Source organism: Phyllobates terribilis, unplaced genomic scaffold, assembly GCF_046119375.1.
Source record: "Phyllobates terribilis strain yellow unplaced genomic scaffold, ASM4611937v1 Scaffold_13__5_contigs__length_258822181, whole genome shotgun sequence".
NCBI classification, from domain to species: Eukaryota; Metazoa; Chordata; class Amphibia; order Anura; family Dendrobatidae; genus Phyllobates; species Phyllobates terribilis.
Genome location: NW_027362773.1, coordinates 130,465,039 through 130,489,777, shown reverse-complemented (window position 1 = coordinate 130,489,777; position 24,739 = coordinate 130,465,039). Strand labels below are relative to the sequence as shown.

Sequence of the window (24,739 nt, the reverse complement as noted above, 5' to 3'; positions counted from 1 at the left end):
TAACACCGAGCACCACTGAAGATACTCGGAAAACACCCAAGCATGCTCGTAAATCTCGAGTAACGAGCATGCTCGCTCATCACTAGTGAGGAGGACTCTAGGAAGGATGGCTCTAAGTAGGACTAAGTAACTAACTGCTTTTATAAATCACTTTCTAGAAGTCTCAATGTTAATCTTACCTTTGGTTAGAACTAATTTCACTTCTCAATCATGAAGTTGTAGTGTTGAAAATCTGCGAGCACCTATAGCTACTGTATTATAGTGGTGGTAATACCAACTACATACTTCTTTCCTAGTCATTAAAGCAAATTTGGTCCTTTGACTAAGATGTGAGAAGACTTTTGTTCTAAAAGCTCGAAAAATAATTTCCAATAATAAATAATTCACATACCTCGTCTAAGACGATGAGTTTTGCAGGCTCTGGTGGGTGTATGATTTCTAGCTCCCAAGATGCTCCTAGGAAGATTTCTATTGGAGGTAGCCATCCACTATTGAATTTGGGTATGTATTGTGGAATTATAGGTTCCCTTGGCCATTCTGACCTGAAAGGTTAAATAGAAAAATTAGTTACCCTCACTGAAGATGGAATTTAATGGATGATGTCAGAAATGAAATAATAGTTAAAATATTGAAATGATGCTCTTCTCCATTTACCTTGGCTTAGTCCATCGCTCTCCCAAGCATTCCCAGAGTTTCATTTCTTTTGGAGTTAGATGACCCCTCAGGAAGTCGGTGGCTTCTTTGGACAGGAGGGGACAGGTAATAGCCCTTCCTAAATCTGGTCCTCCAGAGCTGTCTACTATCTACAAGAAACCACATCAAGCAGGTTGCAGCATGTTAAGAAGATTCACATCTTTAAGATCTGGTTGCTTGATCCTTATGCTCAGATCTATGTATGCATTCTGTAGATTTTTGTCTCTGGGCAGTACTCCGAAACACCGTGTCTGCAAACTGAGGTTCTGAGTTGGCTATAATCCTAAGTCATATGGCAAGGCTCATTAAAGGGTCGATATTGACTTTTAGGATCGGTGCTTCCAACTAGAGTTCTAGTCCTCTTCCTCTCTACAGAGACAATTTGCATGTTTAATTTCCCAGAGGAGCATGCATGGCTTATAAGTCTCCTCACACTGACATGCCAGGTCCGGCTTGTCATTCTCCAAAAGGAGAATGTTGCCCCTTACATTCTTGTCTCTGGGCTGAAAGCTTTGGTGGTCCACATAGCTTGGCTAGCTTCTGACTATTATTTAGTTTCTACTATTTTGATTAATTGAATAATAATATGTTGAGTCAAAACTTATTCTGATTGCAAGGTGCAATATTTGACTAATTTGGTCAATTCTTAAAAAAAGGCTCCCAGTCTTCCTTCCCACTTTCATTTATTTATTTTTTCTTGTAAAATATGGCACGTTTTTTACAAACATCTATTTGCGGCTTTTTAAAAAAAAAAAAAAAAAAAATTTATGTAAAGACACTGAAAAAAATGTGCATTTTTTCATAAAAACCTGTGTGTGACACTGACCACCCAGTTGTTTTTGTTTTTTTTTATTTTGTTCATCAATAGCTAGGTGAACAATGCACATATAATTTAACATTGGACTTAAATGCCATGAAAATGTACAGCCAGGCTCGGACTGCCCCACAGTAGAACAGGGGAATCCTCCGATGGGCCACCACCCTCTTATTTGAGCAGTACTTGGCACAATATACTTGAATCACTATGTACAGACAAAGCCAGCATCTTATTCATGTAACAATCTACCCAGTCCCATTGTTATATACATTTGTGATTGATGATAATGTCACATTTGCACGTGGCTGAAAAGTGGGGCTCTGGAGTTGGTTACTGGTGGACCCTTGGCACCACGGTTCGACACTGTGTACAGCCATGGACAAACAGTATTGAAAGGTGTGTATATATATATAAAAGTCATAGAGAAAACATTTATAAATCAGTGATAAAAGCAATTACCATTTCCAGTGGGTTAAAGAGAAAATGGACCAGTTCAGCTGAACTCGGGTTCTGAATATGTTTCTGTAACTTGGCCTGAAAAGGAATAATTTTTTCTTAAAGTAAGTTGTATTGAGAAGGAAAATGATAGAGATATGAAAATTATCTAGTTTACAATGTAAAGGCCTGTGTAATGTGGAGAACCTCTTTAAGCCTGTAAGAAAGTGGTAAGACCCCTTTAAATTGATAATCCATGTGTTGAATGTGCAAGGGGTATTCCTGCCAATGCAGAGGGGCGCCACCTGTGTTTTTCTTCTACACACAGTATATCATACTTTTTGTGTCAGTCTTGTGTCTGATGTGTAAATGGGGTTAGAAGAGAGCCAAGCACCAATAAGAGTTCTTGTTGCAGGTGGCTGAACCTCTTCCAGATCACCCATACATTTTAAACATCTGGGTGGTCCGGCTCCTATTCTGCAGTAATGTTCTAAAACATCACTGCATAGTTGCGGGAGCGGAGATCTGGATGTCAGAGACAGCCAAAGTCTCCCACAGAGAAGGTACAAATGGTTTATTCCAACAACAAGAAGTCCTGGAAGTGATGATATGACCACCATAGAACCCTGATCTCAACATCATTGAGTCTGTTTGAGATTAAATGAACAGATAGAAGGATTCGCACAAGCGACATCCACAGAAGACCTGTGGTTAATGCTCCAAGAACAAACTCCCTGTTGAGTTCCTTCAAAAACTGTGAGCAAGTACAAGTGTACCTAGAAGACTTGAAGGCAGAGGACGGTCACAGCAAATATTGATTTCATTTAGATTTATCTTTACTTCATTCGCTTTGCATTTTAATTGGTAAAAATAAACTATTAACACTTCTATTTTTGGAAAGCATCCTTACTTTGCAGCATTTTTTCTAAACCTGCCTAAAACTTTGGCACAGTACTTTAACTGTTAGGGAGCTTTCACATTGTGTTCCGGCACCTGTTCGGTGGCCCTGTCGGGGCTCACACTGCCCGCAAAATGGGATTCGGATGTAGGCCCCAAGGCGGCCATAGACTATAATGGTGCCGACAGAATGAACGTGTGTGTTGCCGTGCATCATTTTCAAGTGCATCATTTGGCTCCAGCAAAATGGCACTGGCGGCTCATGCTCTTAATTTGCGCAAGCCCCAGTGGACTGGAGTATCATTCCTGGCATAAGAAGCGCTGGCACATTTGATGAATTTGACGGAGGGGGTATAGCCACACCCCACACCCATTTTGGCTTAAAACTGATTGAAAACTCCAAAAGATGCAATTTTGTTGCGCAACTTTGCATTTGCGCAAAACATTTACGACTATTCAAAGAGTTTTACGACAGTTTTCTGGTGTAAACACTTTGCTGTATCGACACCTAAATGTCATAGGAAGTGTAATAATAAACTACTAAATCATTAAATGTGGTTCCTTACCAACAAGTTAAAGGCCAGCTTCATCTTCTGATAGCAGTCTATGAACTCCTTCTCAGTGGGGGGTTTAGATCGTAGTGTCAGGACTCCCTCTGTGGGGTTGGAAAAAACAAATCCATATTGGAAGAAACATCAAGTTTGCTTTATAAGGATATTAATATATTTTTAATGTCTAATATGAGTCACTTTTCTATCTATCTATCTATCTATTTATTTAGAATACAGTGTAGAAACAATTGACAGTAATGTCCCAAGTACTTTGAGAGTATAAAGGTGTATCTGTATAAAATCCCATTCAGAAACATATATTGCAGTGCATGTATGAAGCGGATTACCTGCTGGTCCTTTCTTTTTGCTCTTTTTGCCTTTCTTCCTCTGGTCCAGTTGTTGGTAAGCTTGTGCCGCTTTTTTTAGCTTTGCCACAAAATACTCTATGTCATCCAGTGTGCAGTTTAAACATTGCTAGAATGGTAATAGGTATATAAAATAATAATTAATATTGTTTGCTATCTGCACTTCAAGCACCACTTCTGACCCTCACTACAGTACCTCCTGCTGTCCAATCCATACATCTCCTACCTATTCTCCCGCCACCTCCCCACACATAATCTCTGGTCCTCACAAAATCTCCTTCTTTTTTGTCTGTTCTTCACACAACTGTCTTCATGATTTCTCCCGTGCTTCCCCTGTGCTCTGGAATTTTCTACCCCAATCAATCAGCCTTTCCCACCTTCAAATGCAGCCTGAAAACCAATCGTTTTAAGAAAGCTTACAAGCTGCAAAAACCCTTCTGCCAATTTACTCCATTAGCACCTTCTACTTTCATCTACTGTCTCCTTATCTGTCCCCTGTAGATTGCAGGGTCCTCTCTTCTATTGCCCCTGTCTGTCACTTACTTAGCCTTGTTTTTTATTATAATTTTTGTACACTGTCATGTATTAATAATTGATTGTTAAAGGGAACCTGTCAGCAGGTTTTGCTATGTAATCTGACAGCAGCATGAGTTAGGAACAGAGACCCTGATTCCATCGATTTATCTGTTAGGTTACTGGGTGCAGCATTCGTGATAGAATCAGTTTTCTCTGCTGCAGATCTAGCAGAGCTCGGAATGCTGAGCTGTGTATAACCCAGCCCACATCACTGATTGGTAGCTTTTGTGTACAATGTATAGTAACAGAAAGCTGCTAATCAGTGCTGGGGGAGTAGTTGGACTAGGAGGCATGAGACACCTAGTTCGGAAGTGATGATCTCCTGCTGATAAAACACTGATTGTATAGAAACAGTCAGAGTCTCTGCCCCTATATTATGCTGCTCTCAAATTATATAGAACCTATATAAAAATATCTGACAAATAGGTCTTTGATGTAAATAAACGAGACATTTATTGTAACAAGTAGGGTACATGGTGATACAGAAAAGGAGCACACACACATAATACTGACATGTTAAAACATACGGTTAATAGTAGTATACAAACAGGATATCACGGCTTAATGTCAATAAAAACACTCTAGTGACGGGATCCTTAGTAACTACCACTAAAACCTGCTACATTGGCAGGGTATCAATCCCGAATAACTACCACTGAAACCTGCTATGCTAACAGGGTATTAGTCTCAGATGCTGTAAACTTATAGCCAATTAGGCACAACCAGGGATATAGCCAGCAGTCTCTGTCTCTATCAGGAATAAGTACCATTTGAAAGTAGAGGTAATTATTGATACATTGCATTAATTGCTTATCATATCCATATATCTAATTGTACATGATTATATAATATTCAAATGGTTCATACCTGGTTTATGAAACATATGCTTTGTCTAGTTGCTCTAAGTTCACTGGTCTAAGGGCGTGCATATATGTAGAGTGGCTCTGGATTCAATGGTCCTGCTGTTGGTGTGGTGCTCACCCCGACGCACGTTTCGGTGCGTCCTTCATCAGGGGGTCTGAACCATTTGAATATTATATAATCATGTACAATTAGCTATATGGATATGATAAGCAATTAATGCAATGTATCAATAATTACCTCTACTTTCAAATGGTACTTATTCCTGATAGAGACAGAGACTGCTGGCTATATCCCTGGTTGTGCCTAATTGGCTATAAGTTTACAGCATCTGAGACTAATACCCTGTTAGCATAGCAGGTTTCAGTGGTAGTTATTCGGGATTGATACCCTGCCAATGTAGCAGGTTTTAGTGGTAGTTACTAAGGATCCCGTCACTAGAGTGTTTTTATTGACATTAAGCCGTGATATCCTGTTTGTATACTACTATTAACCGTATGTTTTACCATGTCAGTATTATGTGTGTGTGCTCCTTTTCTGTATCACCATGTACCCTACTTGTTACAATAAAGGTTTCTTTTATTTACATCAAAGACCTATTTGTCGGATATTTTTATATAGGTTCTAATTCTGTTCCGATTGGTCTATCCAATCTAGTCAGCAGATATACATATCTCTACTATGTTGATGTTCATGACTATTAAGACTGTATGCAAATGGAAATGTATATTAAAGAGGTTTTCCCATAAACAAAAGTTCATTTTAATCAATAGATCTTGGAATAATAATAAGTTCCACAATTGGATGTGTTTAAATAAAATGTTCCTGTGCTGAGATAATCTTATAAATGTGCCCCTGCTGTGTACTGTGTAATGGCCGTGTCTGACCGTACAGGAACATGGTCTGATCATACCACAGCTCCTGGGCTGGATTGGGGTGAAAAAGAGTATAGAGACATTACAGCACAGGATTAATTTTCTCCCAAGATTAGACTCAACCAACTTTCTCACTTAGATTCACATTAGACAAAACTTAGATGAGGAGCCCTTCATTTTAGGTGGGAGCGACATACTAATTAATATGTATAGGACTCTCCATTGACTGCAGAGGTTGCGGGAAAAAAAAGCTTCAGGCATTTTGGATTTCAACACACCAGGTCATTTGTTCTCCTAGGAAAGATGGTAAGCCGCTGTTTCCGAGATGTCTCCACTACAAACCTGTACTGGGTCCAGACCCTGTTCGCCTCACACTGGTCCACTGAACTCTGTTGTGCTCCACGTTGGGCTTTGCAGGTTGCCTGGCGTGTGACATCATCTCCCTAGGCCTTTTAAGGTCCATCAGGACAACCTGTGTCTTAGTATTAAGACTCTAGTCTCTAGTGTTTGTTGTGCTCCAACTCAGATCCTGCATATCTACAGCTCAGCAAGTTAACTCTCGTTTTTGCCATCCCTGCATTCACCCTCGCTTCATCGCACTGAACCTGTACTTTTGGTCCACAGTCTCCTGAATGTGCCAAGTCCTGGATTCCCCCGTGCCTTACCTGCTGCACCAACACCCCTGGTCCGTGTGCTCACCCGTCTCTCGGGCTTGGACCATCCACCTCACCAGGTGAGCCAAAACAGTCTCACCATGGTTTATGTCCCTTTCCCTAATATGTATGGGCACCCTTGCAGAGTGCAGGCACTTGGTATTGCAGAATTCACGTAAGTTGGAAGAGAGTGGTCACTGCAGATAAAACTCTTAGCATAGGAAATAATCGACTGAGTAAAGTCTAAAAAAATATAAAATCAGCTTACTGTGTCTCTCTCAATCCTCTTTGCCAGAGCTTCCCGCGATTCTTCTGTTTCTTGAGACATATTACTTCTTCGGTCGAATTCTCAAAAATTATAAAACAGATACTTTTTATATAGAAAATGAAGGAAAAAGAAAGTAATAACTAAGAAATGGATTAAAGATACACAATACATTGAGGGGCGGTGGCTTAGAATCAGGAGAGGATGCAGACAGAAGAGGGTCCTTGTGCAAGAACAATATATGGTCCAATAACTCATCATAATGCATAATTCCGCCTGCTAGTATAATTTCTTCTGTGGCATAAAGTGAGGACCATCCTGAGAATGAGAACTTACCAATTTCACTTGCTGAATTTGGAGAGATGACGCGGTTCTTGTTATCTCGCATGGCTGACTTGGGGGCAGTGGTAGGAGGGAGAATTGATTCTCTTTGCCTGATTCTTTCCTGATTAGCTCTGTAAAATAAGTTAACATAGACGTGTTCATTGCTGTTTCTCTATTTTTCTGGAGTAACTTCCACCTGTTAGGCTATGTGCCCACGATGCAGAAATGCTGCGGAGCGTTTCTGCATCTCCCACGCAGGAAAATCACATGCGCATTGTACAGGCGTTTTTTCTGCCAGGGACAAGCGGATGTGAAGCATTTTGCACATGCGATTTCGCATGCGGGTTGTCAAGTGATTTTAGCATCACTTGGAAAAGTGCTTGACAACTTGGTCACACTATATAAAGCCATGCAACCGGCATGGATTTATGTTGTGTGACCAAGTTACGATGCTGCAAACGCAGCATCAATAGTAAAAAAAAGAATAAAAATGTTGGAAAATAAAAAAAAACATTACACTCACCTTCCAATGACCCCTGGTCTCCTCCGCTGCATCCGGTGTCTTCGGCTGCTTGCGGTGCTCTAAAAGGACCATCCATGACGTCATTTAGTCATGTGACAGGTCACGCGACCGCCGACGCCAGCGGTCGCGTGACCTAGCACATGACTAAATGACGTCATGGAAGGTCCTTCTACAACACCGCGCGCAGCCGAAGAGCCAGCAGCACTGCCGGGAGCAGACAGGGGCCATCAAAAGGTAAGTATATGTTTTTTTTTTTATTTTAATTCTTTTTTAACTACAGGTAATATGGTACCTGGGTCTGGAGGAGAGTATCATCCGCGCATTGAATCGCATAACATCCGCATGCATACTTGTATACATGCGGATGTTATGCGGTTCAATGCAAGTCAATGGTGGCGATTTCGCTGCGATTCCATAAAATTAATGGTAGTGCTGAGGATTTTTCCGCAATGATAATCCGCAGCGGAAATTTCTGCAGCATGTGCACAGTACATGCGGATTATCATTGGGAAACATGGCAGACAACTTAACATTCATTTTTAATGCGTTTTCGCGGCGGAAATGCAGCTGCGGAAACGCATTAAATCCGCATCGTGGGCACGCAGCCTTATAATGACTTTTTTATTTGCACTTTATTCTTCATATGTTTTGCACCACTTTTTAAGTTATATTTTTTTATTACTCTTTTTATTGTTTCTCGACAACTTTTCTTTTTAAAATGTTTTAGACCGAGTCCATGAAATGCAACTTTTACCAAATGTCACATTGTTTTGGGAACATCTCACTCCAGTCCCCCCTGAAATAGGTATTTTGGAAGAGTTTTCAATTTTGTACTTTTTAAAGAATTTGCAACTTTTGGTGCTCAAAAGTCACAAAAACATGTAAAAGAGATAAAGAAAAAAAAAGTAGGATTTTTGGATTTTGTGCATGCCAAGGTGAGGAGACTTTTAAGCCGCAATACTCCTCTGGGAAATATGCAAATTGTCTCTTCAGAGAGGAAGAGGACTAGAACTCTAGCACCACCTACAGGAAGTAGCAATCCTAAAAGTCAATATCGACTCTCTAACGAGACTTGTCACATGGCTTAGGATAAAAGCCAAAACCAGAATCTCAATTTGCAGACACTGTGTTTCAGGGTACTGCCCCTCGTCAGTGCAGAGTATACTCTCAACAAGGAGAAATGTTGCCCCTAGATACCGGTCAAAAGTCTCTCACTCAGCCAAACCAGATCTCACACTTTGCACTGATGAGGGGCAGTACCTTGAAACACAGTGTCTGCAAATTGAGATTCCGGTTCTGGCTTTTATCCAAAGTCATGTGATAAGGCTTGTTAGAGAGTCAATAGTGACTTTTAGGATTGCTACTTCCTATAGATGGTGCTAGAATTCTAGTCTTCTTCCTCTCTGAAGAGTCAATTTAGATTCTGTGCCAAATTCATGAATCACGTGGGGAAATTTGATGAATTTGGCACAAAAAACATCAGCAAATACCACAAAACAGAAAAGAAAAAAGTGACTTCAATAAATCGCAAATAATGAATTGGGCTCTATTTGTGTGGGGCAGGACAGCCGCTGCCTGAGAAGCTCCTCTTGCAACAATTATCCTACACCATACATGGTTTTACTTGATAAAGGTCCTCTCTCGTCCCAAATATTATGTCTGTTGTGTGGACAAATTCTAAATTTCTGCAGAATAATTGCATTTCCTAAAAAATGTTGTTTTAAGATTTCATTTGATTGAAACTTTTCAAATTCAGTTTTCACACTTAGGCCCCAATTCATCAAGGATTTTAAGTCAGAATTTTGGAGTAAAAAGCTCTGAAAAGTAGCAAAATTTTTGTGCAACGCGGAGTTGCACAAAAGTTTTGTGACTTTTCAAAACCTTTTACTCCGGTTTTGTCCATATGGGAGGAGCTGGGTCAGGACAGGGGTGCATGACTCTTTTTGAATCAGGAGTCTGGTAAGTGGCATGCACCTCCATGCTCCTTGCCATAAATCATACTCCAGTCAGAGATTGGAGTAAGATTTCTCATGTAAGGAACAGCACAGGTTGTCATGAATTAGACAAGGTGTGGCATCACGCCCCTGTTGAGCTTCCAACCCATCTCTTAACCCTAGAACGCATGACCATAAAAATCTACTTTTTCACATACCTGGGGCCTTTTAGGCCCGTGTGCAAATAACATGGAATCACTCAAACAAAAATGACAAACAACTATATACCTGAGGAATACCTAGAGTTTCAAAATTCTAACTAAAGTAATCTTGCAGAAAATAGAAAACAATTAACAGGGCGGGCCTGCGAGGCCCCAGGTATGCGTTCTAGGGTTAATAAATCAGGTATGTGCTTCTTAATGAATCCGGATCGTCTGACTCCAGCATGCCCCCTCATCAAGACCAGTGTGAAAATCGACTGTCTCGATAAATCAAAATCCCAACCCAGCTTTGATGCTAGGAACCCTTTTATATAAACTCCCGTCACTTCCGGTCCATCTGTCTGGAGCAGTTGGCAAGTATGTATTTTCTCTCTTTTCTGTTTAGCTTTTCTGGTTAAAGTGTTAGAAAATGGTTTTTTTTACCCCAAAGCTTACAGCTTGCAGATATTTGCACTTTTCCATAAACATATAAAATTGAAGACAAGAATACAGAAAGTGGCAAAAATTTTATCTGTAAATTTTCAAAATGTGCTCCCTGAAAATCAGACATTAGCATTTTACCTTGTAGACTCTTCACTTCATGATATTTTCTGTGTTTATAACTGTGTAATAAATCTCAACCTTGCACTATGTGTCACATATTTACCACTGTGTCTGATTTTCCAGCTTTCTTCTGTGCTAAAGTCCTTACGCTCAGGTGATACACAACCGGAGGCGAGAGTACCGACATAGCAGCCGATGTGGCTATTTCTGTCCACACAACATTACTTTTAAAGAGGTCCTCAAAGATTTTATAGGGACTAATAATTTCAATTTTTAGCTTAAAGATCAGAAATTTTTTGTGCAACTCAAAGCTGCAAAACTTGCTACATTTCAGGCAGTTTTATGCCATATAACTGGTGTAAACTGTTTGATAATCTCACCAAAAGTTTCCACCACCTATTGGTTGGATTACTTAGTGCCAGGAATTTTGCATCAAAATTTTGGTGTATTGTGTTGCACGTTAGATCACATCCCTTTTCTGAAAAGTCATGCACCTTTATAGAGAGGCAAAGTTCCCTAGTCAGGAAAGTCATAAAAAGTGTCTAAAACACATCATAAATTTGGTGCAGCTCATAAGAGAGGTTTTTTATTTTGGCCAAACGACACCAGAATTCCAGCGCTTTTAGCTCCAGACATATGCCTCAATTTATTTTTAACGTCTGGAGTTTTTAAAATTGTGAATTTTAGGCAATCCTGAAAACAAAATGTCAAATAATAATAATAATAATAATAATATTTTATTTCTATAGCACCAACATATTACACCGGAACTTTACATTTTAGAGGGGACTTGACAAGTCAAATCTGTGGTGTGGTGGTATGTTCGGTATTGCCCATACTTTTAGTAGAAATAGATGTTTTACACAATGATTGATAACTCGTTAATATTGGATGAAGTACTCACTTGAGAGTCTGGGGTCGCATTTTATTTCCAAGTTTAATGTCTGCGAGTGCACTTTCTATATCGTCATGAACCATTTCAGCCTTTGAAAATAAAGTTTTAGGTGTTATTTAGTCGGTGCAAGTTGTTTAGCAAAATATTCCAAATCATCTGTACAAAACATGAGGGGTCCATTTCTACGCTATTACCCTCGCAGTGCCGTCTCCTCCTGCTTGACTCCTTTATTTGAAGTCACAAAGCATAGAGGCTGTCAGTCAAGAAGGAGGAGGCGGAGCTAGGCGGTGGAATAGAGCTGGAGTGACAGAGGCTTCAAATTTTCATCCTCATTTGTCTATCAATTCCATCTCTAATTTATCAGTAATGGAGGAACCGACTGGCCATGTAAAGATATCGCTGGACTTGTCTTTCAAAGAGCTACATGTACATAAAAATAGTTTTTTTTTGGGGGGGGTGTAATCATGCTGACAGATTACCATTAATAAGGTCCTCTTCTCCAGTTAAGAGCAAGACCTGAATAGGGACCTTTGGGACCTTGATAAACACTGGTCTCTATTACGGATGATTTCACACATCCGATTTTCACTGTCAGTGTCAGACTGAAGAACATTGGACCCACCAGAGGACTTGATTCTGAGGGCCCACCTTTCATGTATACAAAACCAATGCATTATCATTAAAGTGTTTTTTTGGACCTAGACTAATTTTTATCAGGCACTGTATCAAGTGGTATAGCCATAAGATACACAATGTTAGAATTTGGCTATGCTTGCTGATTCGATCGGTTATCACGTGATTGTTCAGATACTGTTGAAATCCAGATGGTGGAGCCAGGTTCTTCCCCACTCAAGAGCCTCATAGCAGCTGCAAGGTTGGCACTATAAACGCTCCTGAAGGAGAAGCCAGGGCCCACCAGAGGATTCTCTGGTTTTCTGGTGGGCCAGTCCAACCCTATTCACTGTCCATGTGCAAACTCTGATGACTGGAACTGGCTGGTGGTCTCCTGACCAAAATATGAGAGTTCAAAGATTTTTATGAGGCTGTTGAGTTGTGGTCAAAAGACCAACGTCCAGTCCAAGCATCACGGTCTGCAATGAATCTTGGATGTGGGAAACTGGCTTAAAATGATATCTACCAATAGGGACCAATAAGAAGCTTAATTTTCTGAAAATCGCAGATCAGATCATCACTTCTAGTCAATACAAATTCCATATTGTATTTACGATATGGACATTTCCAGAAGATAGCTTCTTCACAAAGCTTCCAGAAGTAGTCACATAAGAAAGTGTTTTCCATCAGTCTATAACATATCTGTTGATGCTTGTCGAGATGTCAATCAGTTACACACAAAACCAAAAAAACTAATGTTGTACCAATATAAAGTACAGTGATTACAGCTCAAAGCCTATAGCATTGCTCCAATAATAGAAAACCTACATTTATTGCTTGCTAATTGTGGAATGGGGCCATATAACTCCTGTAATTATTATACAGGACTGTCAAAAGTGAAATATTGCATTTCTAAGATCATACTGCACTTCTCTTTTTAAGGATATTTTTGTACCTTCGAGCTTAAATTTACATAATGCCTGCTGGTGAGAAAGAACAAAGGGCAACCTGCTTTATCTAGATGAATATCAAAAGGCTAGAAATTGTTTTAAGGAATAAAGCTGTAGACATGCTCCTACTTGCTAAGGCCCCCTTCACACGTCTGTTTTTTGGTCGCTGTGCGGTCTGTTTTTAAGACCCGCAAATATGGACACATGCACACCCATAGTTTTCTATGGTGGTAAGCACATGTCGTTTTTCTCTCACGGGCTGGGAAGCTCCATTAATATTTTTCCCTTCCCCGACTAATAAGACAAGCTCCCAGCTATCTGCTTTCCCTTAGCTGGTTATTAAAATAGGGGGGACCCTTCACCAATTTTTTTTACATTGATTCCGGAAAGCTGCCGGATAAGCTCCAGAAAGCTTATTAAATATCTTGACGGCTATCTCTCTCTGTCTGTCTCTATCTATCATTTATGTTCCTCATCGCTGTCTATCTCTATCTTTAAACATCTTTAATACATAACACTTTTTAATTTCTATGCTACATTTTATTCCATATACTGTATATCACACGGACAGGACACTGACGGCGCATGGACAGATGGATACAGACAGCAGGCGGTCACACGGATAGCACACACGTACACACAGATGACCCAGAGACACGGACCACGGATATCACCAGTACTGGAAACACCAGGACATGTAAATGGAGCCTAATATATAGTAAAGTGACAGTGGATCCTAGGGGTATGTGCACACGTTAAGTATTTGGTGCAGAAATTTTGCACCATTTCTCCATCTCTTGGCAGAAAAAACTTAGCTGCAAAAACGTGCGTTATGGAATCTACATGTGCTGTAAACTATTTTTGACATTTTGTTCCAATTACCTCTATCTCACAGTTGAAAAAATGTATGTCAGGTTTGCTTTGGTCGACCTCCTGACACACTAGAAGCAGGAGGTGAGGGTATCGTTGAGGACCTTGGAGGCTGCGGCACTTGTGGACTATGGAGAGGGGGAAATTTTCCAGTTCTTCCTGTCATAAAAAAAAAGAAAGAACAATGTCAGTTAAAGAGTTATTTCGGTCTTCTTAGACGGATAATGCTGGATAGCACTTATATAAACAAGCACTTTTTGAAATTTACTGCTTATTAAAATTTGCAGCCGTTCTTGAAATATTAACCGATCTTTCCAGCTCATTGTCTACGAGACCGACCACCATTGCTGTTTAGCTTGTAAACCCAGAGTTGAAGCTGGCCTGGATTAGGAGATAACAGCATGCACCAGATATCCCACCAGCTTGAAGACAGTGTTTACAAGCTCAATAGAAAAGAGCCTTTAAGCGCTGTGCATATTCTGCTGTCTTGCAGAGGTGGTCGGTGTCCAAGACAATGAAGTGTAAACAAAAGAAAGGAAAAGTGTTAATATCTCAAGAACGACTAAAAATTTTAATAAGTGGTCAATTGCAAAATTGCTTGTATTTAAATGCGCTGTTTGACAAAACCCATTTATGAAGATGAGTTATTATAATCCATTGATACACATCTTGTTAGGCCAGTTTCACACGGCTGACATCCACGGTCCAAGTGTGGACTGAATTCTGGACTGGCCGCAGGTCTGGTGATCCAGACTCAACAACCTCATAGGCATACGTGAGCAGTGTCAGACTGAAGAACATTGGGCCCACCAGAGGATTTGATTCTGAGGGCTCAACTTTCTCCCCCACTCAAGAGCCCCATAGCAACTGCAAGGTTTGCACTATGAACTCTCCTGAAGGAGAAGCCAGGGCCCACCAGAGGATTCTCCGGTACTCTGGTTGGCCAGTCCAACCCTGTTAACGTGAGACTGTTGAATTCGGGTCACGAAATCTGCAGCCAGGCTGAACATTCAGAACATATTCGGACTGTGAATGTTGGATGAGTGAAATCAGCTTTATACTGTCAACTTCTTCCTCGTGAAAAATTATACCTGTGTGGCGCAGTCGAGAAGGCTGATTGATGTGCTCATTACTTGAAGAACCATTTCCTGGGCCCAGATCTTGTCCTTTGTTTCCAACTGCAATAATTGTTTTATAGCATCCTCCACAGTGCCGAGGGAATCATTCTTATCCATCACAAATGTTGCCAGGTGCTGGAAAAAACGAAGCAATAATTGTTAATGCATAGTATGGAGAGTTTACACAGAAAAGAAATGTTCACGTGAAAAGAAATGTAGCTACAGGTTGTAGATCACTGTCATAGGATGTTTTTCTCAGTCACGTATGTAAGACGGCTACATTAGGATTTCATTTTATGTTTCATCATTTTACATGTCTAATTAGTACAGAATTTTAGAACAATTTAGATTTAGGCTGCGTGCCCACCATGCGTTTTTTAAGCGTTTCCGCAGCAGAAACGCTTAAAAAACGCTTGTTAATAGGTCTGCAATGATCCCCAATGATAATCTGCATGTGCTGTGCACATGCTGCGGAAATTTCCGCTGCGGATTATCATTGCGGAAAAATCTGCAGCACGTACTTTAATTTTGCGGAATCGCGGCGTTTTAGCCGCCATTGACTTGCATTAGACCGCATAACATCCGCATGACTACATGTGCACATGCGGATATTATGCGGTTCAATGCGCAGATGGTACCCGGGTCTGGAGAAGAGGAGACTCTCCTCCAGACCCGGGTACCATAGTAACTGTAGTTAAAAAAGAATTAAAATAAAAAATAAACATATACTTACCTTCTGATGGCCCCCGCTCTCCTTCTCCGGTGTTTTCGGCTGCTCGCGATGGTAAAAGGACCTTCCATGATGTCACTTAGTCATGTGACAGGTCACGCGACCGCTGACGTCGGCGGTCTCGTGACCTGTTACATAACTAAATGACGTCATGGAAGGTCTTTTTACACCACCACGAGCCGCCGAAGACACTGGAGAAGGAGACAGGGGCCATCGGAAGGTGAGTATAATGTTTTTTTTTTTATTTTTCACCATTTTTATTATTTTTTTTTACTGTTGTTGCTGCATTTGCAGTATCTTAACATGGTCACACTATATAAATCCATGCCGTTTGCATGGATTTATATAGTGTGACCAAGTTGTCAAGCACTTTTCCAAGTGATGCTAAAATCGCTTGGAAAAACGCTTGATAACCCGCATGCGAAATCGCATGTTCAAAACGCTTCTACCTGCCAGAAAAAACGCATGCAAAATCCGCATGTACAATCCGCATGCGTTTTTTCTGCCAGGGAGATGCAGAAACACTCAGGAAAAATCCGGAGCATTTCTGCACCGTGGGCATATAGCCTTAATGTATACTTCCACATTAAACACAAAAAATAATGATAGTGCTGGACTTGGCAATGTAAGCATTTTTCAATCAGCTTCACTTTTTGCTACAATCTTCAGTGTGTGAACAAGCGCTATAGGATCTTATGACAATCGCTCCAGCATTGAAGATGATAGTCTAGAAGCAGAATGCTGCTTAATTTAGAGACCACATCTTCCATGACATAATATTTTAAGTATTTTCTGATAACCAGATTTCCAGGGCATTCCCCTCAGTGAAAAATATCCAACATGTCCATTGGCAAAAAGCTTTAAGACGATTGTTATTATATGTAATCATGTTTTACATATTCATAATATTGTTAACCTCTTCCACCCATGCACCCAAAGTGGGAGTTTTGTGGATTTCCAGTTACGTGGAATAATTGACTTGACAGCTGTTAGAAAGTGCCTTCTTTCTTTGCCTTTGAGATTGAATTCAGAGTAATGGAAAGTAGGCCTATTTGGGGGGAGGGTGTGACTACCAGTGAGACTATTGTATAGTGAGAATGTTGAATTCCATAACCCACAAACCAATGGGCATTCTCACCATACATGGACCCGGCTGCACCGCCACACCACCAGCACAAGTCCAACAAAAAGGGAAATATCCTATGTAGCATAATGGAACAACGGTACCATCTAGATAAAATCTTATAGTTTTTCTCCTGAGCACAGCAAGTAATAGATAATTTCAGATCGATTATGTTAATGACACCCGGATCAAACTCTGATCCCAGTGTCGGCTTAGTATGATCTGATTCTCTTGGATGAGAGAATCGTAGCACAGGTGCTGAGAAGATGGAGAACAAGATTTCTCCATTTTTCCACGGACTCACACAATGGAGAAGAGGGAGAACAAGATTTCTCCATCTTCTCCATTGTGTGAGTCTGCGGAAATGGGACTGCACTCTGATATCACCATAGTGCAGTCTGATGTTTTCCACGCACCCATACACTTAAATGTGTGAGTGCGATCCGATTTACACTCATACTGAATTGGCATGAGAAAGATACGTTAATCAGCACTGCCCCATAAAATAACATTGGTCCGCGTGCTATCCGATAAAACATCGGAAAGCACTTGTCCGATGTATACGCTCCTGTGAGGGATTCCTTCTTTTTAAAGTGAAGGTACATTTTAAAGGAACACTGACAGTAAGGTATGATCCCCCCTGAACAGAATATATAGGGATGCAGGTCTTTGAAATGTAAATTCATCAACACCTTTACATCTTATATCTGATGCTGCATTCCCAAATGATTAGCATTTTTATTTATATGTAAATGAGGTATTAAGAGTTCTGGGTGTGACAGAGCACTTCCCAAGCCTTTACTTCCCCAGGTGGTTTCCCCATTCATTGTCAGCCTCTTTAGCTTGATTGACAGCTCCCCATCCTTGTGAGGTCAGGTGCTAGGCAAGGAAATCAAACAATATGTACTTAATCTTGAGATTATGGGCAGGAAACCACCTGGGGAGGCAGAGGCTTGGGAAGTGCTCTGTCATGGGCAGAGAACTTAGTGTCTCATTTGCATATGAATTAAAAAGTGAACATAAGTTTCTGGGAGTTTGGCTCTGCACTACAAAGGTTAAAATAGGGACTGTGTGCTGCAAGGAAACAAAACAGTCAATGCCAGCTGATGTTTGGGAATATTGTAACAAATCAGCATTATCCAAAGCAGACAACTTGGACATCCGAAAGAGGTAAAAAAATGATGGTCAAATTGACTGCAGGTTCAAATGATACTAAGCTGTTGTATCTCACATAATATCATCTATTGAGTCAGGAAAAGGTGAATAATCATCCAAGCCAGTGTATATTTATACACAGATTTAAAAAAAGACTAAAAAATGTCCATCAGTTCAACATTTATCAGACCGAGCTGTTTGGATCTGGAGCTTCCAGTAAAGATGACCTGTCGCTTGCGCAAAAAATTGCATCAAATACCTTGTAAAAATCCCTGAGCTTCCCTGATTCTGTAGCTCTTTTCCATTTTGCGATGCATCACTCTATTGCGGAGATATTTGCATTTGAATCTTCTGGAGAGCACTATGTGAAATCTCTGCTTGCAGTCCTACTGGGCATTTCTTCAGTCTTCTCTGGGGGGTGAGGGCTTTGACTCCTCCCTCACACACACTGCCAATTACAGCTGGGCAGTGTTGGAGACTGCTAGATCAGGCACTGAGCTGTGATTGGCAGTACCTGGGAGGGAGAGGAGTGAATGCACACGCCCCCAGAGAAGACTGTGAGGAAACATCCAGTAGGACTGCAAGTAGAGATTTCACATGCTGCACTCCAAAAGAAAGAAATGTGAATATCTCTGCAATAGAGTGACACAGAGCAAAAAGGAAAAGAGTGACAGAATCAGGGGAGCTCGGGGATTTTGACAAGGTATTTGACTCAATTTTTTTGAGCAAGAAACAGGTCTTCTTTAACCAATTAGTAAGTTTCTTTTCATAGCCTTATTCAACAAGGGAGTTTGGCAATACTCAATGCATTTGGCTTCAGGACCAGAACAATTAGATTAGACCATCTGCTATTGGACTGTGTAATTACCCCCTAGGTTACAATCCTCTTAATCTTATCTAAGGCTGTTTATTTCAATGAACCTGGTAAACCAGAAAATGTATCTTTATTGCTTTTTAATTAAAAATGTCTTTATGATGCTTAGAAATTGAACCCTTGTGTATTTTTGATTCAGTATCAAAAGGTAGATAGGTTGTCATGTTCCATGACTTCGTTGCCTTCCAAGACTCAGACTTTTATGATACAAATAAGCTGCTTTATTTACTCTGTCAACTTTTTTTTTAAAGGTAAAATAAATTGTAGAGCATAATTACCTGGATTGATCGCCCTGATTCTGGCTGAGCGATTAAGTATCCTACTCAATGCCCGTTGAGCTCCCCTTTCACTGCTGACATAACATTGCCAATTTTTTTCTGCATTTGTACAACTTGGTCCGTTACATTTTTGTATACGGAGGAAAGTCTTTTTGGCCACATTGGTAATTCATGACAATCTCAACCTTACAGAAAGTCAAATAAAGATCTTTGTATGATCCCTTATTTAATGTACAGTACAGTTATATGAAAAGTTTGGGCACCCCTATTAATCTTAAGCTTATTGTTTTATAAAAATTGGTGTTTTTGCAACAGCTATTTCAGTTTGATATATGTAATAACTGTTGGACAAAGTAATGTTTCTGCCTTGAAATGAGGTTTATTGTACTAACAGAAAATGTGCAATCTGCATTCAAACAAAATTTGACAGGTGCATAAGTATGGGCACCCTTATCATTTTCTTGTTTTAAATACTCCTACCTACTTTTTACTCACTTACTAAAGCACTTTTTTTGGTTTTGTAACCTCATTGAGCTTTGAACTTCAGAGCCAGGTGTATGCAATCATGAGAAAAGCTATTTAAAGTGGCCACTTGCAAGTTGTTCTCCTGTTTGAATCTCCTCTGAAGAGTGGCATCATGGGCTCCTCAAAACAACTGTCAAATGATCTGAAAACAAAGATTATTCAACATAGTTGTTCAGGGGAAGGATACAAAAAGCTGTCTCAGAGATTTAACCTGTCAGTTTCCACTGTGAGGAACATAGTAAGGAAATGGAAGAACACAGGGACAGTTCTTGTTAAGGCCAGAAGTGGCAGGCCAAGAAAAACATCAGAAAGGCAGAGAAGAAGAATGGTGGGATCAGTCAAACTTTTTCATATAACTGTATATGGCCAGCTGTTGCTGAAATATTTCTCAAATAATTAACATTCAGAATATCTAAGTATGCAAAAATGTATAAAAAATTGGATACATTGTGGTCACTCATACTTAATCTCACCAAAAGGATTAGGAGATAGAGCAAAAACAAGTAATTAAAAACATGTACTTAGAGAGTGTCTGGCTTTATTTAAGAGATAATGCGCTTCAAGTATGTACAATCAGATTGAGAGAAGCAGGAGGAGAAGCATTTGACCAAAAATATGCCAATTTCATATAAATGGTCATTTGACGACCACTTAAACTGGCAAGCAGAATCCTAACTTTGTGCATATTACCCACTGTTCAGATTCTGCATCATACACTGCCTGACAAAAATTAGCCCTTGTTTGAAAAACCCTTTTAGTTACACTACTTAACCCCAGTCTTTTCAATAGGTTTGTTTGATGTCACTGTTATGTCTCAGCCAGATTGCTCAAGCCTCAAATCCCCCCATACACATTAGAGCTAAGTGAACAGGTTATGTCAAGGGAAAGAAAGATCAGGCATGTTAGATTTCAGAGTAGATGAGCTGTTGATAGTGGTGTCTGGTCGTCTCATTCTCCCTTCTCTCTATTAAAAACATATACATGCGAATAGTCTTTAATTCCTAATTTAGTCCATTTCCCAGTTGGAATTTTTATAATGATTAGACTGAAAGTATTTAAAGGAACTTTTTCAGGGGGATAGGGACAAATTTTGTCTAGAGATAGTTTGTAAAGTCTTTTCCATTGTGTAATGGTGGATTTTAAAAGAGGATGAGATGGTAATGATAGATTTGGGATTAATAAATGGATTAGGATTAGGGAAGATAAAGAGATATTTCAGTTTGAATATTCTTCGAAAGAGACCCAATTTTGTATGTTGGTTTTTAATAGCCATTTCTTGCTTTGTAATACGATATTAGCCTCGCAATACGCGCAAATATTGGGTAAAGCTATACCTCCATTGGCCTTACTTTTGAAGAGAAGATTTTTATTTACTCTTGGAGTAATATAATATATATATATATATATATATATATATATATATATATATACACATACACACACATATATATATATATATATATATATATATATATATATATATATATATATATATAATCTGATAATTGCTTGTGTAATTTGTGAATCCAGTGGGGGTGGGAGTTATAAAAAGGAGAATTGATCTAAAAATATATAGGAGTCTGGGAAGAATCATCATTTTGGTTGTTATTATTCTTCCTAGCCAAGATGTGTCAGTTTTAGCGAAATTTCTTAGCGTGTTCTGATTTTCTTTAAATATTTCCAAAAGGTTTGTCTCGACTATATGACTCAAAGATTTCGTTATTCTTATACCTAAAAAAGTGATTTTGGACTCCTCCCAATAAAAAGAGAACTCACCCTTAATGATGTTTTTTAAATTCAAATCCAAGTAAAAACTGAGTTTTTTTTTATTTTCTTTCATTTACTTTATAATAAGAAAGAAACTAGAACTTTTCAGTTATTTTGGTTATTTGACGAAGAAAATTTAAAGGATCCGTAATGGTTATGAGGATGTCGTCAGCAAAAAAGGCCTATCTTGTGCTGCCTCAATCCCGAGGGAATTCCCTTGATGTTTTCATTAAGTCTGATTAGTTCTGCAAGAGGTCCTATTGATGGGGTAAATAGTAGCAGTGAAAGACGGCAACCCTGACGAGTACCATTTGTTAAGGGAAATAAGTTAGAGTAGTGATTATTAACTATAGTTTTGGCAGAAGGATTGGAGTAGAGCGCTATGATAGAGTTTAATATATTGCCTTCAAAGCCGAATATTTTAAGATATATTTAAAATCATGTAGTTCCAATTTATTCGATCAAACGCTTTCTCGGCATCTATTGATAATAAAATTGATGAGATTTTTTTGTTTTCTATCATAGATTGTAGATTTATCACTCTTCTGGGGATTGTCTATTTTTAACAAAGCCTACTTGGTCAGAATGAATTAATTCTGGAATAATGTCTTTCATTCTATCTGCTATAATTTTTGCGTATAATTTAACATCTACGTTAATTAGGGAAATGGGACGGTAGTTTTGTGTTAATTCTAAGTTGCTATTTGGTTTGGGGATAACTGTAATATTTGCAAGTAAGGATTCCCTCGGAAAAGAGCCAGCACAGGAATTAAAGTTAAAGAAGGAAAGTAAAAGTTTTGTTAAATATTGTTGGAATATTTCATAGTATTCATTGGGGTATCCGTCTGGGCCGGGGGATTTATTGTCTTTGAGTTTAGTGATAGCAGAGATTATCTCTTCTTTTTTTAAAAAAAAAAAAATTTTATTCTTACAGGCCCAAATAAAGACAGAATACTAAACTTTTATACTTTAAAAACTGTTGACTGTCTACCAGAAGAGGAAATTTTCAACTTGATAGAACTGAGGAAACTTATAAGAAATAAAATATCATTACCTTTGACCTTACCACGGGCCATCATTACGTTATTAGACCAACCCTCTTCAGATAAAATATGGAATACGAAAAATACATATTCCCTATTCAACTCGAACCTTGAATTCTCCAAGTCTAAACAAATCTTAAAATGGGAAGCTGACCTTCACAAGAATTTTTCCAAAAGTGACTGGCAACATACACTAAAATACACATATACATTTTTTTATTAATGCGAATATTCAAAAAAAATTTTTCAAAATAATTTCCCGATGGCATTTGACTCCTTTCAGACTCAAAGAAGCCTACCCAGACTATTCCGACCTACAGTAGAGACCAAATGTTTGGACACACCTCATTTAAAGATTTTTCTGTATTTTCATGACTTTGAAAATTGTACATTCACACTGAAGGCATCAAAACTATGAATTAACACATGTGGAATTATATACTTAACAAAAAAAGTGTGAAACAACTGAAAATATGTCTAATATTCTAGGTTCTTCAAAGTAGCCACCTTTTGCTTTGATGACTCTCAGGTAAGGAAGGAGTACTGCCCGGGACCCAAACACCTGCATCCAACACTACACTACTCCAGACCAGCAGGAGGGGCAAGATTCATTGCTGCGCTGCTGAGCCCTGACCCTGGCTGGAGTGGGGGAACCAAGAGAGGGGGAACCATGTAGTGGGTGTGGGTGGAGGAAGAAGATCAGGGGAGCACTGAAAGGAGGACATAAAAAGGAGGAGCCATCTTGGGTGTGTGGTGAGTTCAGTTCAGTCAGAGGAGAGAGTGTGTGGAGCAGGAGCTCTGCTCAGGAGGAAGGCCTAGGGAGAGAGGCCCAGGACAGACTGAAGAGAGGAGAGGAGTGAGAAGAGAGGCTACAGTAAGACAGAACTGATCCCAGGGGCATGGGCAGTGCGGATGCCACCCGTGCGCACGAACCCACCAGGAGTGGAAGGATCAGGTCGCAGAGAGGGCTTAGGACATAAGATAGGTAGGATAGTAACTGTAGTTAGATAAGTGACTTTAGGATAAGGATAAAGTTAATGTTCGGGACTAGCCCATAGAGGAAGGGGATTAATGTTAGGGCAAGTGACTGCTTTCTGTATATAGTCAGATAGTGACAAGGTCGAGTTCAAGTAGGAAGTGTCTGTGAGCAGTGTTGCTGTTGTGGGTGAACTACAGCAAAGGGGACAAAGGGACAAGAGAGTAACGTGACCGTGAAGTGTCCGAAGAGACAGAGTGGCCTTCCACCTTAAAGGGGTGCTTGGATAGAACAACTTGTAATGAGAAACCCTGAGCTTGCTAAAAGCTGAAGGTAACGGAACTAAACAGGACTGAGTTCGTGGGACTAGTGGGTGGTCCCGAGCGGTAGATCCAGGGCACCAGTATAGGAAGAAATAGGACGCGGAGCTGCTGAGCAGGCAGAGAGACCTGCTGATCAGGACTGTGGTGACAAGCTAGGCTGTGACGAAGTAGGGCGAAACAGAGTGCTTCACCGGACCTGGAGTGGACTACAGTGAAAGGATACTGTGTGTGTGAAAATGCTCTAAACTGCGAAAGAAAGATTCTTAAGACTTTGCACCAGCTACCCCTTGTACATACAGTAACCCTTACCAAGTTACCGTTACTGTGTTTTTGAATGGAACGCTTTATTGAACACTTAAACCTATGGTCCTGGCTGGCCGACGCCATTGGCTACAGATGGCCAGCACGGGCGCAAGGCCCTCACAGCACCAACACCCAGCCAGGACCCACTCTTTCATGTAGTGCATCGGGGCGTGACAGGAGAAGACGAGTTCCTCGCCTGAAGCTACCAACCCACGCTGCACTACATCACCAAAGAAACTTTCAACCAACGACACCCACACATGCCACCCATTACCTACAGTTCAGTTGCCCAAATTCTTGCCATAACTGAACAGCACCTGATAGGGAAAATTAGGTTTAAAGGGGTTATGACCTTTCAGAAAATACTTGACCTTTGGCGTAGTTTTGTTACGAAAAAAAATCAACTGCACTCTACCCACTGTCTCCAGGTCCACGGCTTCTGCTACCAGTGTCAGTAATTATCTGCAACGCTGACGTCATGACAGCTAATTACAAAGCTCATCAGCTCGGCCATTGAAGATGGAATGCCCCGCTCCGAGCCGCTGAGGTCCCTGATTGGCTGCCGTGCTGCAACCAGGATATTCTGAAAGGCAACAACCCCTTTAACCGAAGCTGCTGCATTACCCATTGGTATGGACTGCCCTCAAGCAGGTGTTGCAGCATC

General features: G+C 40.1%; 1 protein-coding gene across 2 annotated transcripts in view; it reads right to left on the bottom strand.

Moving 5' to 3' along the window:
• The window catches only part of EPS8L2 (EPS8 signaling adaptor L2), a 174,074-nt gene that overhangs the window by 13,313 nt on the left and 136,022 nt on the right, over nucleotides 1-24,739 (bottom strand). For both annotated transcript variants that reach the window (XM_073658667.1, XM_073658668.1), the window contains 10 exons: nucleotides 14,952-15,113; nucleotides 13,873-14,019; nucleotides 11,438-11,517; nucleotides 7,325-7,443; nucleotides 6,992-7,071; nucleotides 3,741-3,867; nucleotides 3,409-3,497; nucleotides 1,970-2,044; nucleotides 655-803; nucleotides 392-542 (listed from right to left, as the gene is read on the bottom strand). In XM_073658667.1, the coding sequence (XP_073514768.1) occupies nucleotides 392-542; nucleotides 655-803; nucleotides 1,970-2,044; nucleotides 3,409-3,497; nucleotides 3,741-3,867; nucleotides 6,992-7,071; nucleotides 7,325-7,443; nucleotides 11,438-11,517; nucleotides 13,873-14,019; nucleotides 14,952-15,113 (1,179 nt within the window). The remainder of the gene's footprint in view (nucleotides 1-391; nucleotides 543-654; nucleotides 804-1,969; nucleotides 2,045-3,408; nucleotides 3,498-3,740; nucleotides 3,868-6,991; nucleotides 7,072-7,324; nucleotides 7,444-11,437; nucleotides 11,518-13,872; nucleotides 14,020-14,951; nucleotides 15,114-24,739) is intronic.